We start from the raw sequence: 18,887 nt of genomic DNA on the forward strand, positions 1-18,887 counted from the left end.
TTTGGGTGCCCCATTTTACCGAGCACATCAACCTTATTTTCGAATTCTTTTTGGCCCTTTGAGATCTTTTCTCTTAATCTTTTCACTGCAACTTGATTCACATCCTTTAATGTGGTCTTATAGACAGTCCCATAAGTGCTCTTTCCCATAATTTCTGCAGCTGCACACAAAGATCATCAGCTGTAAAAAACCATTGGCCTATCAAAATGGACTAGTTCCCCTCCAGCCTCTCCACCAGATTCAACTTACACCTATCGCATGATCAATAAAACATTTTCTACTAGTAGAGGTACGAACTATACCAAAATCCTATAATTCAAATGTAAACTACATCATGTGTTCATCTATCTATAAAGACAACACTAGTATAATATATACTATGATATTTTACTCGGAGTAATATATCCTCTTGTCTTTTGGTTTTTGGTTTGTTTCTCTTTTCAATGAAAAGCTCACCGTTTTTTTGGATTGATAAACCAGAAAGGAAGGTGGATCTTCGTAAGTTCTAGATTAGCTAGGCAACTTCATAACACTGTAGTAAGAATTAAGGGAGAATAACGATTTAATACTTCTAATGCATAAACGAAGACCTATCAAACATCTTATTTCTCGTACCTTCCTGTTTCAGAATTTGAAGCCTGGACCTTCGTTTTAAAGACTTCATCATCTTCAATGGACCATCAGAATTTATATATTGAATGTTGTAATAAACAGCCCATTACTACAGGCCTTGATTGTCCTAGAAAAACACTACTAGCCCAATTCTAGAGGAAAATTACAAGTGGGTTTTCTTCGTTGTTTGTTGGATGGCAGAGAGATTATTTGGCCCGGCAAACAAACACACCTTTTTACCTTTTTTTTCTCCCCTTGAAACAGCTCAGTGTACTGGAGGTTCTCTCTAGTATCCATTATGTCTGCATATTTAGAGTCAGTCATGCATATAAATCACACATAATTCATAGATAGTGATAATGACGAAGCTGTCAGTTTCCATTCCATGTAATTCGATAAAAGAGATGGGATTTCATATGGTTTGAACCACTTAAATGGAGGTAGCTTGAGATGATATATTAGGCTGGACTAGTCTATATGAAATCATAAATCATGATTGATCAAAACGACGAAGATCATAGAGCATAGGTATCTAGAAAATCACATGGTACTGTTTTTTTATTAACTCACAAGTGGCGTTCCAGCCAAGGAATCTATGAGTAGTCACTAATAATCCATAAATACACTACATGTAATCAAAGAGCTAGGTATTTATGACGACAGCTCTTAAAACATGACAAGTCAAACTGTGTCTTCTTTTCTTTGCTAGTTAGATGAAAACTTTTATTTCATCTTTGAAGGTCCCAAAATAGTTGATGAAAATAACTTGAAATCTATAAAGGAGTTAGGAAATGTGATGGTTATTATTTTTTTAAAATATTTTTTATTTAAAATAATATTTTTTTTATTTTTTAAAAATTATTTTTAATATCAATATATTAAAATAATTTTTAAACACATAAAAAAAATTTAAACATAAAAAAAAAAAAAATTATACCAAAATACTGTTTGCAATTATAAACACCTCCTAAGAAAATCTTGGAGCCTTCCATAGGTGAGGCCCAGAAGGAGACCAGCACAGCAGCACGTTATTGAATAATCAATGAAGAACCCTATTAAATGGTTAATAAACAAAGTGCATCATCAATCATTAAAAAAAAAAAAAAAAAAAAATGGTTATTATTAATAAACAGATGAAATCTCATGGCACCGACAATTCAAATCACCCCGTTTAATTTTCGTTATCATACCGATCGATACATCGAATAATATCCCTTCGAATCTCCAATAATTCTCTGTCTCTCTCTCTCTATCTCTCTCTCTCTCTCCCTCCCGATTCTCGAATGCCATTAGCCTTGTTCCTCTAGACTCTCTCTCGCTCTAGAGGTAAAGATCTCGTAACGAACACCACGCATTTTCCACACTAAGTTTCACGCGCCACCAAAATGTCCTCTCCTACAATCCCAATCTCAAATCCCCAAACCCTATCCCAACCCCCGATAGCAACTCCCGCTCTCCGCACTTTCCTCTCTCGCCTCTCCATCTCCATCCGCCAAGGCTTCTCTCAACGCCGCCCATGGTACGAACTTATAGACCGGTCCTCCATGGCCCGGCCCGACTCTATCTCCGAAGCCGCAACCCGCATCCGAAAAAATCTCTCTTATTTCAAAGTCAATTACATAACCTTACTCGCACTTATACTCGCTTTTTCCCTCCTTTCTCACCCCCTCTCCCTCCTCGTCCTTCTGTCACTCCTTGCCTCTTGGATTTTCCTCTACCTCTTTCGACCGTCAGATCAGCCTTTGGCTATTCTCGGCCGTACGTTCTCGGAACGTGAGACGCTGGGGATTCTTGTTGTTTTGACGATTGTTGTTATTTTCTTGACAAGCGTAGGATCGCTCTTGATCTCCGCTTTGATGGTTGGGTTTGCTCTTGTTTGTGCTCACGGCGCGTTTAGGGTTCCTGATGATTTGTTTCTTGATGACCAGGAACCTGCTAGTGCTGGTTTCTTGTCTTTCCTTGGCGGCGGCGCCTCTTCCGCCGCTGTTGCGGCTGCTCCTGCTGTTGTCGCTCGTGTTTGATGGTGATTGAACACGGTTTGGTTTCTGTTTTAGATTAGTGGTGAAAAGATTCAGTGGTATAACAATTGCAAAAGATGTTATTAGGGTTTTGTAGATCGGAATGAATTTGAAATTTGATGCAGCATTAGATCTTTCAAGTAATTGATCTTGTAATGATGAATTTGATAGTTTCAAGCTTTTTGTTTCTAATTTTAAATTTATCTTCCTTCCTTCCTTTTTTTTTTTCTGTGGTGTGGGTGTGCTATTATTGATTAATCATTTCTTGAGACCTAATTAGTGTTTTACTTTAGTTTGGGAAAATGATAGTTGGTTGACAAATGACATGAGACTTTGTTTAAGGTCTGAGATTTGCATGGTTGAAAGTGGACTGACTCTGTATGAGATGGAGAAGCAATGAAAGATGAAAGTTTGTGAGCTAGTTGTTTGAAGAGTCATGGCAAAGTTTAGGGCTGCCAAGTTATGATAGCAGATGTGATTGGATGGGATGAATTTGTCAAGTATTAGAAAGGAAGTAAACCTGGGCTCTTGATAAATTAGACTAATTTTTGTTGCAAGTTATTTGAAGCTTTGGATTGCCATACTGTGTTCTTTTTCAGGAAAGGAGCACTTGCATGATGACATTGAGAGCTTAAAGGAGCTTCAACAATAACTCAATGTATTGTGCTTGTAGTTTGGCTTGCTCTTAGTTCTTTGCCGGGGCAAATGTGTTTTGCTTCTAGCTTGTTTTGCCATGCATTTGAGTTTCGAGCTTGCGTCCAAGGGGTTTAAATCCTCTTAAATACAGATCAAGCAGAAAATTTTTCTTGAATGTTGTGTTAGGGTATTTCTAATTGTTGTGGTTGCTGAGTTTGTTAGCATTTAGGAAGGTAAACGCCTTGTGATTTATGTACGAGAAAAAACCCAAGATCTTGGAGAATATATGGTGGGCATTTGTTTTTCTATGATGCTTTGCAACCTTTCTTTAGTCTTCCAGGATTTGTCGCTTCTCGGAGTACTGCAAATGTTTGCACGCATGCTAGAAGCCCTTCTAAACCATTTTCTACTTTTTGTTTTTTATAGATGCTAACATATATTGGCCGGTAATAGGATAAATTGGGCAATTAATACGGTAAATGTAAAAAAATTAACGGTATAACATCTTTAAAAACATATTTTTATTTAGTTATATTTTAAAATAATAATATTTAGTAAATATTGTATTTTATAAGTGCAAAGTTGAAAGTCCAGTCATTTAACTTAATTGGTCCACTAGTTTATAATGGTTAGTGAATCTAGTTGATATATTTTGAAAAAAAAAAATATAAAAATTGTCAAAACTAAGGGTCCCAATAAAATTTTTAATATTTAAAAAATGTAGTGAAGTAGTCAAATATATTTGGAAACTTTTTTAAAAATTTAAATATAATTTAAGGATGGATAAAAAATGATGGTTTTTTTTTTTTATTTTAAACTAACATGACCAAACTTCATTTTAAGTGTAGAGCTATCTTACTTGTCCAAAACTTCCAAAACTGCTTCTATTAAGCCATCAACATAACATGTTTGGTGTAAAACTTTATTTAGTTATGACATATTTGTACATAATCACTTATAATAATTCGTTATCACGAGTACAACTATGACATTGAAAAATAAAAAAATAATTATTTTTTAGTTTATAAATTTGATGAAAATATATATTATTACTCATAAAATATATTTGGAAATAAAAGTTTATAAAACTATTGTTTTGTATGTAGAACAATCAACCAGTTAATACAAATAGATTTAATCGGCCATTCAATTAAGCTAGTTGATTGAATTTTTATTTTGTTGTGTTTCAGAATCATAATATTTATTAAATATTATTATTCTAGAGTGCAATAATTATTTTATCATGTTTAAAAATAATAAGATTTAATAAATATCATGTTTTTAAAGTATGACAAGATGAAACATTGCACTAAATTTTTTTAAATAGATGTTTTTCTGTTAATGTTTTATATGTGCTATTTTTTTTTTTAATAATACATGTAAAAGAGATTTTTATGCTTGTGTGCCGCTCCATGCGTTTGTATTGACTATGTGGTGATTTCTCAGCGCCCCTGCAATAGTATCGCCGTACAATTGAGATGAGGAGACAAAAACATAATTCTAATGGATGGTTTTGAAAGCATGTTATTTCCTAGGTTCTTTAGCTGAATTTGTACAAGAAGACCAGACCTATGCTAAGAGTTCTGCGGCATTTGACATAGTTGGGAGCAACAGCTGAATCCTCAAAATCCCTTGCTTTTTGATCCAATTGCAAGGCTTGTCCACGACCCTTCATCGAAGTACCGAGGAGGAAAATAATCCGTTTGATTATAGAAGAGAACTATTTGCTTTTTCTCGTTAACTGAGATTTTTTTTCAAGAAAAAAACTTGAAACCGGTTGCTTTGATGGAGTATGTTCTCAGTTTAGAATCCTTCAAGATCAAATTCAATGAGAAGTTTTTAATAAAATCTCTTGAAGGAATAAAAAGAAAATGACGATGATAATATAAAAAGTAAAATTATTTATTTATTTTTTTGAGTATATAAATTGAATTTATTTATTAATTAAATTCAAAATCAATTATATAATTGAACGAAGAATTGATTATAAATAGTATGTTACATAAGGGCCAAGTTTCATAACTTCAACACGAACGGCTTGCGTATAATTGAACTTAGTTGTAAAACTAAGATTACCGATAACTTGGTTATTTGCAGAGAGCTAGTAAAGATAAATCCAAACCATAAGAATTATCTCCTATATGCTCTCTCTGGAAAGGAAAATAAAGTTGATTCTTTCTGGGGCCTTTCCATCCTTTTTACCTTGTTGTGAGAGATGTGCGTTTATTTTGCACCTGCGTAAAAAATGTGTTTTATATTATAGGAATTTATTAAAAAATTGAGTTTGAAATGTAATTCTTGTGTAGTAATTTTTACATGTTTTTTTAATTGGGTTTCATAAAACGTAATTTGTTTTTGTATTTTAAAAGCGTTTTTTAAAAAAATGATAATTTTTTATTTTTTTCTTTGCTTTAAATTAGTTTTTTTTAATGTTTTTGGAATATTTTGATGCGTTGATATCAAAAATTATTTTTTTTAAAAATAAAAATATATTATTTTAATGTATTTCTAAGTAAAATACACTTTGAAAAACAATCGCAACTACACAATTACCAAACATTTTATAAATATTTTTTACTATACATAAACTTCAACTCTAATTTTTATCAAATATATATTTAAATTTAACTAACTATATTTTTTTAAACTTATTTTTTTTAATTACGATTATAAAAACTACCTCGAAAACAATAAGAGGATCTAACGAAGAAACTAACACCTGGGCACACGAGTCTTCGTGGCACCAGTCTCTGGTCTCAGCTAGCCAGATGGCGGGGAAGGACTAATCCTCTATAAGAACTTGCATGAACTAGGACGCAACCAGCTGGCGATTGCGTGGGGGGCATGCTGTGCGGTGGGCAACATGATGGTTCATAGACGAACCATAGGTATGTTTTAGAGAGACGTGTCATGTAAATGACATGTAAACATGATTATATTCTATGGCGATATAAGTGCAGCTAAATATCCAACACATAAAAGGTAGTTTTATTGATGAGATGACATCGTCACATCTCTATAGTTTTTGGTAGAATTGTAAGATTATATATTTCAGGGACTGGTTTGATATATGAAGATTTGTAACTAATTTCAATCAAAGCCTTAAAATTCAAAAATCAGATTTTTTTTTACTAACGTGTGTGTTTAGGTAAGCTTACTCGTACTTTTACTAATTCTATAAACCTTAAAATTAATATAACTATATAAATTTTTAGTAAATCTAAAAATATTTAAATTCATAATTATTAAAAAATAAATCCAAAATTTAACTAATTAAGTTATTCTCGTATTTCAAAATACTATTTCTTTTGATTGCAAAAACTATTTCTTTTGATTGCAAATATAAGAAATAGTATCTACTTGTGCGACGCTCTTTATGGAAAGAAAGCCAGAGTAATTATCTAATACAAGTAAATTTATTTGCCTCACATTTGTAATCATGCATAAGTTTTTGATGGAAAGGACAATGCTAATACTGGCATACATAAAGCATCAATTTTACTACCAATTTCCAGAGAAACATTACTAAAATCTAATGGTGTAAGGGTGAAATTGAACAATATTAAACTGTAGAAACTGAATAGGAACGCAATATTCAACTCAGGGGTTAATTTGTATAATTTTGTTTATTATTATTTTTTTTTTTTTGGGGGGGGGGTTGTGAAGGGGTGGAGAAACTGAGGAGAGGGGGCGGAAATTACAAAGGCAGTGTACTATTATATCTCTATCGAACCGTTCAGCTAAGCTGACTGAACTAACAATTTTGTAAAGGATCTTATTAAACAGGAAGCCATTGCTGTCTTCTCCTCTCTACACGTTACAAACAAAATTCGTCATTTCTTCTCCAATGGAGTCCTCTGTTCTTCTTCGATCCTTTCAGTGTAACTCCATCTCTCCTTGCATTTGAGTGTTTTGTTGGTTAATTTGCCGATAAATGTTCTTTTTTTTCATCCTATCTCGGTAGTTAGGTTCAAATCAGGTTGCAAGCAGCGAGATCTATTATAATTTTTTGCTTATGTTTATGAAATAAAAACTGTATTAAAGAGAGAGAGAGTGTTGATATTTAAGGCATGTTTGGCTCAAAATTGAAAAATAGCAGTCCAGTTTGTTCATCTTACTAATTATTTTGCAGTTTTTCACCTATAAGTATATAATACTCGAGATTCCCACTGCAGGTAACTTGCTCGCTCAAGGTCAAAGCTTGACTGTTGGCAGGAAACTGATATCCTATCCATCAAAGAGAAATCTAAGACTAGTATCCTGTGTAAAAACATCTGAAGCTCCTGCAATAGCCAAGAGTGATGGTGAGTTATGTTCTAGTAATATGTGCATAAATTATTATTTTTTTGGCTTGGTTTTCTAAATTTTGCTGCCACTGACGAGGCATGTTTATTAGATGGCAATAAACAAGGGTCATTGGAGAATAATTCTCTGCGAAATGCAACTTTTCCGAATGGATTTGAAGTGAGTGTTTCGCTTTGAAGTTTTAATTGCTTTCTAGTTTTTTTGCTATTAACTTGTGAATTTATAGTATTAGATGGATTCTTATATTCAAACTATGTCATTTTTCTGTTTTAAATTACTTTATGCTGTTCTGATGATCTGATCATGATTTTTAACGCCTCCTAATTGTATACTAGATAAATGCGGATTGATTTTATGATTTAGGGTAACAGAGATACATTTTAAGTTTTTATTTGGTTGCCCTTGTTTTGAGAAAGCTTGAATAACAGTTAACAATCCTCCCTCATTCTGCGAGAATTTGAGATTTAGGAAATGTAATAACCAAACTAGACATCAAATGTGCTCTCTCTCTCTCTCTCTCTCTCGATGGTGTTAGAAATGTATGCAGTTAATGAATCAATCAACTTGAAAGTCAATTACTTGCCTCTATAAAGCTGTTGAAATTTGACACCGGATATTCGGATCAGGACTTTCAACTTGAAAAAGCGACTTGATGCATGATTATGGATTGCATATAAGCTTGTTAAGGTCTGAATGGACTTTGTCCTGATATTAACTAATGCTTTCCCAGAATCACCAGGCTAACAGCTAATATCATCCCTGCTGACTATTTGCCCTGGCAGGCACATAAGGGTTTCAGATTTGATTTTCACATTAACTTTCCTTTGAGATTCAAGTTGGGGGGGGGGGGGTGTTGTTGCACACTATATCTACTTCTTATCAACAGAAATGCTTAGGACATGGCCTTTTCTGTTCTTTGTGCTTCCCTTGTGATGGTTTGATTATTTATCATGCTGATGACTTTGGTTTTCTCAAGAGGGCTTGATTCAACATCTCATTTTGATCTATATCATTTTGCATACTTCTGACATGAATCTTCCTTGGTTATTGTTTTCAATTCATCAAAGGCATTGGTACTAGAGGTCTGTGATGAGACAGAGATTGCTGAGCTGAAACTGAAGGTGAACTCCTGATTCATATTGTGCTTGTTTGTTTTTCACAGAATGCTATTCTTGTTGCCCAGCCGCATCCTTAGAAATGTCTCTGATTGTTAAAGATAAGGTTTCAGCACCTCAGCATAAATGAATATAGTAGTGACACTAGGTTCCATGTCTGCAATCTCCTTGAATCTTATGAATACATTATATTACTGGTTCTCTGCTGTTTGCGATAGGTCGGGGACTTTGAAATGCATCTGAAGCGGAACGTTGGGGCTGCGAAAGCTCCCTTGATATCATCAACACCACTACCACCTATTCCAACTCCACCAATGGAGGTATCAGCAGCTGTTTCTCCATCGCCATCGCCATCTAAATCCTCTGTCGAGAAATCCACTCCCTTTACAAATGTCTCCTTTGGGAAGTCATCTAAGTTGGCAGCATTAGAGGCTTCTGGAGCTAGTGGATATGTTCTAGTTGCTTCTCCAACTGTAAGTAATGTTACCAGAGAGCAAAAGGCCAATGTCCTCTTTACTCGTGAACAAAGCCTTTAAGGTGACATATGCGATCATCATTATTTTTTCTCTAGGTTGGCTCATTCCGAAGGAACAGAACAGTGAAAGGAAAGAAGCAGCCTCCTATCTGTAAAGAGGTAGGTGTGGCACACCATTTTTGTCTGTCAGATGTTTTGTATTTGTTGAATTATTGAATTGTTGCCAACAAACTCTGTTTTGGAAATTTAGTCAACTAAACTATCTATATTCAATTCCCCTAATTTCATTTATTTCAGCAATGTGTTATTTGCCGTTTAGTATTAGTTTTTATCTGCTAGCATGACATTGTGAGAGTTCATGGTTGAGGGCCAATCCTAGCTTATGTTTTGTATTTATGGTACTTTCAATTTCATCTGTTGTTGCAGCCTTTATCAGATTTATGTGAACCACATGAAAAGAAAAAAGAAAAACGATTTGGCATATAGTAAATAGAAGTTATTTGATTGTAGATAGTTTCAGGTTGATGAGACATTTTTTAAGCTTGGTAGATCTGTGGTACACGTGGAAGTAATTATTGGTTACTGATGTGCTGCTCATAAGCAACTCATGCTCACTCATCTATTAACGGAGAATAGCCATGTTGATGAGATTAGTACACACTGATAAGTTGCATGTGCTAGAATTTATGTATGATCTGAATTTGGAGATCTCAAATTCAAAATTTCATTTGATCGAGATAGTTTTTCCATCATCAAAACTGTGGCCTGGCATGTACTAACTTTTTTTTTGTTCCCTGCTCATATTTACCATCCATTGTAGGAATGCTATTGTGGAAAGATATCTTTGAACCTCATTATCATGGCATTAATCACATTCATTCTTGATAACTATGTTGCGTTAATTTAAATGATCCAAATATTGAAATTAATGTTGCATAATGGCTTCGTCTTATATTGCCCTATCTTTAATTCTGAACATTTTAAATTCAAATTTATAGGGTGATGTGATTAAAGAAGGGCAAGTGATAGGATATTTGGATCAATTTGGTACTGAACTTCCTGTTAAGGTGGGTCTTCTATTTCTAGTTTCTTCAGACCTGAGTTCGCTTTGATGATTGATTTGTCTCATGCTGTTGTTGATGATTGAACAGTCTGATGTGGCGGGAGAAGTACTAAAGCTCCTCTTCAATGATGGAGGTAACACATCGACCATTGTAATTTCACTTGTAGATTTTTAGCATCTTAATTTTTCAATTAACTTGAAAGTCAATCTCTCTCTGACACTAATGAACATATAGACACTACTAATGGAGTCTAGCTGGGTTCAGAATAAATCAGACTATGAGTGCCACCCAGGAAGCACAAGTTGAAGTAATTGTCATTATAGTTTCATCGTATCTAATCCAATGAGTAATTAGGTCTCTGAAAAATTGCAGATAGCTTCAGACTATAAAGATGCTTGCCTGAAGTGAAATGTTTAGGATATGAGTTTTTGATAAAAATGAGTTAGATATGGGATGCATTCAAGATATATATGTAATTTGAAGAAAAGAAGTGGTGAACAAGGGGGCAACATGCAGACAGATATGCCAAGGGAAAGGGAGGAATATAATAACATAGCACCTTTCTATCTACAAAACACTTCTAACATAAATATCGATCTACCTTTATATATATGTGATTAAATGCAAGTTATATGTTTATCATAAAGAGTTTGTTTTAGGAGTTTATGCGTTTTCCTCCGAGGCTCAAACATGTGATATACCTTTTTAACTACATACTAGGGAAAATGTGAAAGGGAAGGGTTCACTTGATTATGAATATAAATAGGTGTCTTGCTGTCTCTACATAATGTTGGCATTTTGGTCCTGGAATGCTTTCATCAAGCAAAGTTTTCCTCGTTGAACTCCACTCTTACTATTCTCTTAATGGTGGTGCTGATATGTGAGGTCTTCGCTCGTTAACCTGACTTCTGAAGCAACAGAGTTCATTTTGGTGGGGTTTGACCAGTTGCTTCTATTGGCCTCTGACCTTATTATTCGGTGGCTAATTATGCTTTGGCAATGACAGTAGAGAACAAGGTCCTTGTTCAATAAAAATCTTTTTTTGAGAAATTGCATTAGAATTTACAGCTGTGGGATATAAAAATCATCAGGTCAGTGCAATGAAAATTTTGAAAATGGTAAGAGGCATTGATGCTGGTGAAACATGAACTGCTATATTATCCGGCTGTGAATAAATTCATCTTGTCTATCTTGTTGGGTTTTTGAGAAACTGATCATCTTAGTTCGGTATAATATAATACAGATGCAGTCGGGTATGGAGACCCTCTTATAGCTGTCTTGCCATCATTCCATGGTATCAACACCTGACCGTACTGTCTCTGGTAACCTTGATGCAATTCTTGGGAAGCTCGCAAGGGTTGCATATTATTTTCGCTGTTTCTTGTGGTCTCCATCATGTGCTGGCTATCAGAAGACACGGGTTTTGATGGTAATTTTACTTGGCTTTTTCGTCAGTTACATTGATATAGGAATAATTTGTTGAGCATTCTAGGCCGTTAAGAGGATTGTTTGTGTATTAGATGGTCTGTCTTTTGTTTTCCAGTTGAGCAATGCATGCCTGTTGTTTGTGGTGTATCGATATGAAAAAACTCGGGAGCATTTCCTACAGAACTTTCAGTAATATATTGTTGTTATTCGGTACGTTCCTCATTCGAGAGTCCCCAGTCAATTTAATGTCAATTTCTCTCCAAGCAATTCATCATCTCGGCTCTCCACAACGTAAAACCTGGTCGAAATTGAATTGATAGAGAGCATCAAAATTAGCGAGGCTTGGAAACAGGACGAGGTGACGAGCATGACTATCAAGTGCCAACTGAGTCAGCGAGAGCTCTTAGGCTGCTTGAAGATTTTGACTCGGAAAGCATGAAAATATGATTTTTCATGAAAAGGTAGTTTAGATGTTGTTCTGGTTTGTTTCTCGTTATTTTAATAAACTAAAAAAAAAAAAAAATATTAATAAGTTATTTTCTTTCCATGACATAATCAAAAAAAATATTTTCCAACTTATTTTTCATTACTCTATCAAACATCAAAAAATAATTTATTTTTTCATAATTTATTTTTCAAAAAAAAACTATCCAGCAAACAAACAGGACTGTTTTGTTTCAGTATTTCTTGATTTCCTTATAAAACAAGGGAGATAGCAACCAAAATCCAGAAAAATTGGCTATATCACGAGATCCAATTATGCCTCTATCTAAAATTCCATTTGGCGTTTCCAAGGCTAATCCATACAAGCACCCTTAAATTATAGATCAACTAGTATGATTTTTGTTCTATGAAAAAAAAGGATCAACTTAAGAGATAGTAGATGACCATCACGAAGAAAACATGAACTAAATTATTCGCAAAAGCATAACAAAGTGATTTTCTAACCTATTCCAGTAATGTGCTGCTAGGAAATGGGGCAAGACACTGTAAAGAACGGGCCATTCTGAAAACGCATAAAGCACAGGGCCAAAATTTATCTAGGGAGGAGCTGTAATATTTCATTGAAAACTCACTATCCTAAACAGACTGCCATTATAACAGACAGCTAAGAGGACATGGTAGCTTCAAAAACGAGACTCTGCTCTGTATGTTTTTTACTAAAGCGAAGGCGAGAGCAAGGCATCCTATTAAAACTAACTCGTCTATGAGAACCTATATCCATATGAACAGAAACAACAGTACCAGGTGGTCTTGTTGCCATGGGGCCTTAATCATACAACAACAGCAGAGAGGAAGCATCTTTTCCCGATGGCTTTCGAGTAACCCTCCTGCCATCCATGGCCTTCCCTGAAACACTCAACCTGTCATCACATGAAAGAGATTTGAGACAATTTTGACAGCAAGGAAGCCCTGAGTGGCTAAATACAAAATGGTGTACTATTGTGTTTTTGGGAGGGAGCAGTTGTATACCGTGTCTAGTATTTGATTATCATTATCCAGCCCCCCAATGACATAAATTGAATCTCCCATCGCAACATCACCAAAATATCCCCTGGAAGTGTTCATGGATTCTGCCTCCCTCCACAAACCAGCACGAGGATCAAATACCTCAACTGTTGATACCATCCTGTCCCCATCATAGCCCCCCAAGGCATACCTGCCAACACAATTTTCCAAGGTTCAGTCCTCGTATTGTAAGCCCTGTATAAAAGCACAGGCACAGGGCATATTTTACTAATATATTTTGCGGCAGTTACTAAAATGATCTTCTGTTTTACTTTGATTGCTTTAATATAAATAGACTCACAATTTCTCATTCATAGCAACCAAAGAAAGTGACCCTCTCTTTGTGGTCATACTGTCGAGTCTTGCCCATGTATGTTCTCGTAGATCATATCTTTCAACTGACCTGTGAATTTACAACAACATATTTCTGTAAGACCATCAAGAGAAAATCCCAAAAGTCAAGTCAAGAACATCTACTGGTTGGTGTGAGTAACACTACATGCAGTAGGTGCTGAAAGGATTATTATCTTTACATGGTAGCAAGAATTTCAAAATATTTTGAAGATATAGTACCATTTACAGAATTAATAGATTAATATAATAACAATACATTAAGCTTATTTCAGACATGCTGCGACTGCCGGTGCCCAAAGGTAAAAGAATTGTGTAAGATGTCCTTGAACAATTGAAAGACCCTCATTACAAGACATCGCCTTCTAGCCTAGTGTGCTCTGTACAGATTAGCAAAACAAACAAGGAACATACTGACCCAAATAGGTTCAAAGAAGGTAATGCCAAATGTTTGTGAATTAACTCTGACATCGATAAGAAACAACCACCCATCCAGCCAGCAATTGAAAAGAAGAAATGAAAGGAACGTCTTACTTTAAGTATTCCTTTCCATTGTATCCCCCAGCAACGTAGAGCATGCCATTAATTTCTGCTGCAGCAGCTGCAAATCGCTGGCAGAACAAAAGCAAGTTGTATAAATAACCATCAGAAGACAGTGCTTTGAAGAGAAAACTTTGAAACTCAACATTACTAAAAGTTGAAAGATTCAATATTTCTACCAACTCAAGCTGTGAACAGGTTTTAAAAGGGTACCTTGTTGCGCATTGATTGAGTAGGGATCCACCTTCCAACATTCAGATCAAATATTTCCACCTCAGAAAAGCATTCAACCCCATCACCACCTCCAATTGCAAGCATCTTGTCCTCCAAAGAAACACTTGCCACACTTCCCTTTCTTCGCTTTAAGGAAGGTCGAGAACTCCACTGCTTGATCAAAGGGTTGTATGATTCCACTTCACATGAAGAAAATTGAAATGTTATTGCTTTGTGAAATCAAAACCCAGCAATTTGAAAAGGATGAAAAATTGAAAGAAAAAACAAATATACCTGTGTCGTACCATACATCGTCATTTGCACCACCAAATATATAGATTTCACCATTTAACCTTCCTGCTGAGGCATATCTGCGTATAGCACTCATTGAAGTGAGAGATTCCATCCGGTCCTGATAAGGAGAATACGAGTCCAAACCCAACAGCCACGAAGAACCATCAAACCCTCCTATTAGTATCAACTCATCACTGCAAGAATTGAATTCTTCTAGCTCAGACCCATCTTCTGCAAGATGGCCCATTGCTGGAAAGGACACATACTCCAACATCTTGCACCGATCTTTTAGTTGTTTAATTTCATTTCTTGATTGAACCTGAATTGCCAATTTACTTTCAAGTTTTAATTCAATAGCCAACAGAGAAAAAAATCCTATAAAAAGCAAAATGATATGATAACCCCATTTGACCTTCACTCCATTATATGTAAAAGTAACCAGCTTCATCATATAAGTATATGAAACTTGTTGAATTCAGAGATTTAACGAATTCTTTAAATAGGGAGAATATTCCATTAAAAACATTTCAACACATGTAAATTGAATAGAAAATTAACGATGAAAATTGACCAACACAAAAACTCCAAAATAAAGCAATGTTGAAGAAAGTTTGGGGAGAAAAATGGAAATTTCACAGAACATAAATTTGCATCGACTTCTGGAAGAGGCTTTGAGAGAGTAGTGAATGATTCATAATCAACCTATTGTGAAAGGAATACATACAAACAAGCACAGTACATAGTAGAAACCATGGACCACGGCATGGCACTAAGAGATCACACATGAATGGTAGCTTAATGGATGTGTTCACGCTGATCACAGATATTGTTTGATCTATAAAGAAGACAGCAAATTCCCTGAGTTCTCATGAAGTTAGCTTTATCAGTTCCAATTGCACAAAAGAGGTGCTTATTTAAAGATGAGTCAATTTTAACAGTTTGCACTAGTAGACTAGCATAGCATTTCAAAAGTTGTCATGTACCAAAGACAATAGTGATTAGTGAATAATAGATCATACCAGCTCATGCTCCAAATAACTGATTTTTTGAACTTGACTTGACTGAGATGATTTCAAATCTTCCCATTCCATAAATAACTTCAAGACATGTCACAAACAATTAGAGGAACAGAAAAGTCCATATTAAAAACACCAAGCACGACAAATACCACAGCTTACCTTGGCTAGCACGGAACGAAGATATAAAGACTCCATTTCTGAGTTCTTTCTTTCCTGTGAATCTACCTCAGAGTTTTCTCCATCACTACCCACTGCCATCACCTCTCTTGCGTCAGATCTGTTTTCACTTTCACACCAAGTACTCAATGGTTTTTCTGGAAAAGCAGTAGCCATGCAGGTTGTTATGCTTAACTTATTGGCATCCAGATTTTCAACGTTCCCCATGCTTGCATCAGATGATTCATTATTATCTTCTGCTGTCATCTCACTTGCGCCAGGATCAGTGCTCTTTGTAAACAAAGCAGACAGTGATTTTTCCTTAATGGTAGAATCAATACATGTTTCAACACCAATATGACCTGCAATGGATGTATCGAGATTTGTAAGATTTACATTGGATGACTCAGCATTCTCCTTTTCGGTCATTGCTCTTGAATCGGGACAAGTTTCGAATTTAAAAAAGGCACTCCGTGGTTTCAGAGGAAGGCTAGAGGTCGTGGTGCTCTCTTTACAATCATTATATTTATCCATATAGTCATTTTCTTGCCTTGCATTAGGATCATAAGGCAGATAATTCCAGTTGTGCATATCCTTGGTACTTGCAATGACCAGTGAAGATGAGAATTTTGAGATAAACTTGTTTGTTTGATCCTGGTCTAGTTCAAACCAAAAAAGGTTTCGTCTATAGTAGTTTTCTGCGATGATTGGACTGAACTGATCTTCCACTAATGGCTGGCACTGCATCTGGATTCGTATCCTAACCTAAAAGAAACAAGCATGGATTAGGTTAGACTTGATAACTTATGAACCGAAAACAGAATTAACATGTGATACCTGTGCAGAGTATGGGGTAATGCCTGAGCCATCTTCAGTCCAGGCATTTGGATCAATATTCCATCCTCCATGACTGGCAGCCTCAAATATGCCATGAAGCTTCCTGTCACTGTAGTTGAATAAAAACAATGGTAAACCAGGATCTATTTTCTTTACATAGGGGTAATGTGAACCTGGTATTCCTGTTCAAGAAAGCATATTAAAAATTTCCCAAGTTAGTGGAGTCAGAGTATGCACACATTATAATCTAAACATGAAAAACAAGTGAAGGGTACTAACCAAACAACTGTTTTGAGAAACATTCTCTGATTGTATTATTCTTGCATCCAAATATTACTCCAGCTAGATCACTCTTCCTCAGATTCCTAGCTGTTATACTGCTATTAACTGACGTTTGAGATACTGATTTCTCCTTTAAGTGGAATGTCCGTGTCTTCCTTCCTGCACCCATTCTTTTGATTCAAAAAATAAAAATAATAGCCTTCCATTAGTTTCATTTTCAATCAATATTCCAAGACGAATAAAGAACAGATTCAGCAACTAAACAATTCCCCTTAGACCCTCCTTTCCCCACCCCAAAAGCCAAAAGGGAAAAAGAACACGATAAACGGCAACTGAAAAACTTGAGCATATATAAATAACTGGAATTAAAAAACTTAACATAACAAAGAAAATTTGAACCACATCGATACAATTCAAAGCAACAAAAGAAAAACACACTAAACATCTAAAATCTCCTACTAGACGAAGGACATAAGATGAGCACAACTCGTTGCATATCTTGGTTTAGCTGATCAGACCTTAAACACTCCATATGATTAAAGAAATTTATGTTCTCATTCAAGTTTGGCTTCCTTCCTTAAGATGCTCTAGCTGACAACAATCACGTATCACAATGATAATGCTGACTAGTGTCACTACACTTAGTCCTGTTTCATCAACAAAATCAAAACTCTCATCAGACATGAAGAATATTCCATAAGGTGTTCAGACTCCAAATGCTAACAGGGATCCTCTTCATCAAATAAATTAAAATTTATTTGATGACCATTGCCTAGCAATAGTCATAAATTTAAACAAAAAAAAAAAAGATCAAGGAAAAGCCTCATGTAAAAGCCTGAAAGACATAAAAAAGAGAGTGAATGAAGTGACCTTGAGACTGGAATCAACAGTCTATATCGGTGGCACAAAGCTAGGCAAGTGAACATAAACAGGAGCAGGGTTAAATTAAATAAACTATAATCCCCTTGAATCTTGAATTTTTCCCAAACCCGGCAAGCAAGCTATACAAGAAAGAGATATAATCACTAAATGTTTTTATCATTTTGAAACAGTAATCACAACATGTCGTAAGAAGGAAAACTTGGAGCTACATCGAGCCAGAATTCAAGCAACCTAAGAGAAAAAAAACGTATTTAACACCGAAGCAACAACAGAAAATACTCGATCAACGTACATGACATGAGACAATAAATAGAATTCCGAGAAAAACGTATCTTAACAGAGAAAACATGTACCATATTTATACTTAGAATTCAAATCAACATTAAAAAAGAAAAAACACTAATGCCTACAATTTCTCGCTGGAAAGATCATCACGATGAACACGAAACACGATTAATTAAGCTACTTAACACTACTCCACATGCACCACAGTTTAAGGATCCTCTTGAATAAAAAAATATTAAATAAATAAATATAGCAAACTGATTTCAGCTTTCTTTCACGATTTTTAACAAAATAAAGAGGGAAAAAAACACCATCATCTTAAAAATGAACCAAAAACAAAACAAGAAAATCAGCATTTATGGAGGTCAACCGTCAGTTAATTAATGTCGCTCATATTTCTCCGAAGTTTTCTTTTAGCTGTAAATTTGAGGTAGGAAAAAAGGAATTCATGATGATTATTTTCCAGAATAGAAAGAAATGAGAAGGAGAAACACAAACCTCTCTCGCTCGCTCGCTGAATAATGGCAAAATAGTTGATCATCCAAAAAAATAAAAATAAAAAAACAAATCGCTTAGAAATATAAAGTGAAGACTTAAGGTACAAAACAAAAGGATAGTTTAACGTAAGAACCTTGAGAATGAAATCAAACGTCTCGGAAGAGATGCATGAGCGAAGAAGAGAAGTGAAGAAGAGTGTTTGTTTGTTTCTCGGAAAAAACCGTCAAAAGAGGAAAGAAAAGGTTAGGGTTTCTGTAAACAAAAATGGAAATGAAGGGTGACGGAAGGAGAGCAGGGGGTGGCAGAGAGTTCAGGGAAGTAAAATGCACAACAGTACGGGAGAGGAAAACGTTTGCGAAGAAGTGCGA

General features: G+C 35.1%; 3 protein-coding genes across 7 annotated transcripts; 2 read left to right on the forward strand and 1 right to left on the reverse strand.

Moving 5' to 3' along the window:
• Positions 1–32: 32 nt before the first annotated feature.
• Positions 33–18,887, reverse strand: LOC118055901 (uncharacterized). 5 transcript variants are annotated; one of them, XM_073410687.1, is made up of 12 exons: positions 17,373–18,500; positions 16,852–17,024; positions 16,573–16,754; positions 15,739–16,500; positions 15,580–15,657; positions 14,561–14,879; positions 14,267–14,466; positions 14,048–14,124; positions 13,464–13,565; positions 13,127–13,313; positions 12,899–13,017; positions 33–160 (listed from the first exon to the last, which is right to left on the reverse strand). In XM_073410687.1, exons 1-11 carry the CDS (start codon positions 17,384–17,386, stop codon positions 12,928–12,930), a joined length of 2,184 nt encoding a protein of 727 aa, XP_073266788.1. In that variant the 5' UTR covers positions 17,387–18,500; the 3' UTR covers positions 33–160; positions 12,899–12,927. The 5 variants fall into 5 exon arrangements, with proteins under 5 accessions (XP_073266788.1, XP_073266789.1, XP_034923823.2 ...); XM_073410688.1 differs by lacking the exons at positions 33–160; positions 17,373–18,500 and adding exons at positions 18,520–18,535; positions 18,653–18,887 and having other exon boundaries at positions 12,538–13,017; XM_035067932.2 differs by lacking the exons at positions 33–160; positions 17,373–18,500 and adding an exon at positions 18,653–18,887 and having other exon boundaries at positions 12,538–13,017.
• LOC118055903 (PRA1 family protein B3) lies at positions 1,841–2,853 on the forward strand. Its single transcript, XM_035067934.2, has one exon. It carries the CDS (start codon positions 1,998–2,000, stop codon positions 2,631–2,633), a length of 636 nt encoding a protein of 211 aa, XP_034923825.1. The 5' UTR covers positions 1,841–1,997; the 3' UTR covers positions 2,634–2,853.
• On the forward strand, positions 6,931–11,875 carry LOC118055902 (uncharacterized). Its single transcript, XM_035067933.2, has 9 exons — positions 6,931–7,147; positions 7,442–7,570; positions 7,663–7,730; positions 8,639–8,692; positions 8,905–9,159; positions 9,258–9,320; positions 10,160–10,228; positions 10,313–10,358; positions 11,469–11,875. Exons 1-9 carry the CDS (start codon positions 7,114–7,116, stop codon positions 11,531–11,533), a joined length of 783 nt encoding a protein of 260 aa, XP_034923824.1. The 5' UTR covers positions 6,931–7,113; the 3' UTR covers positions 11,534–11,875.

Source organism: Populus alba, chromosome 8 (genome assembly GCF_005239225.2).
Source record: "Populus alba chromosome 8, ASM523922v2, whole genome shotgun sequence".
Lineage (NCBI taxonomy): Eukaryota > Viridiplantae > Streptophyta > Magnoliopsida > Malpighiales > Salicaceae > Populus > Populus alba.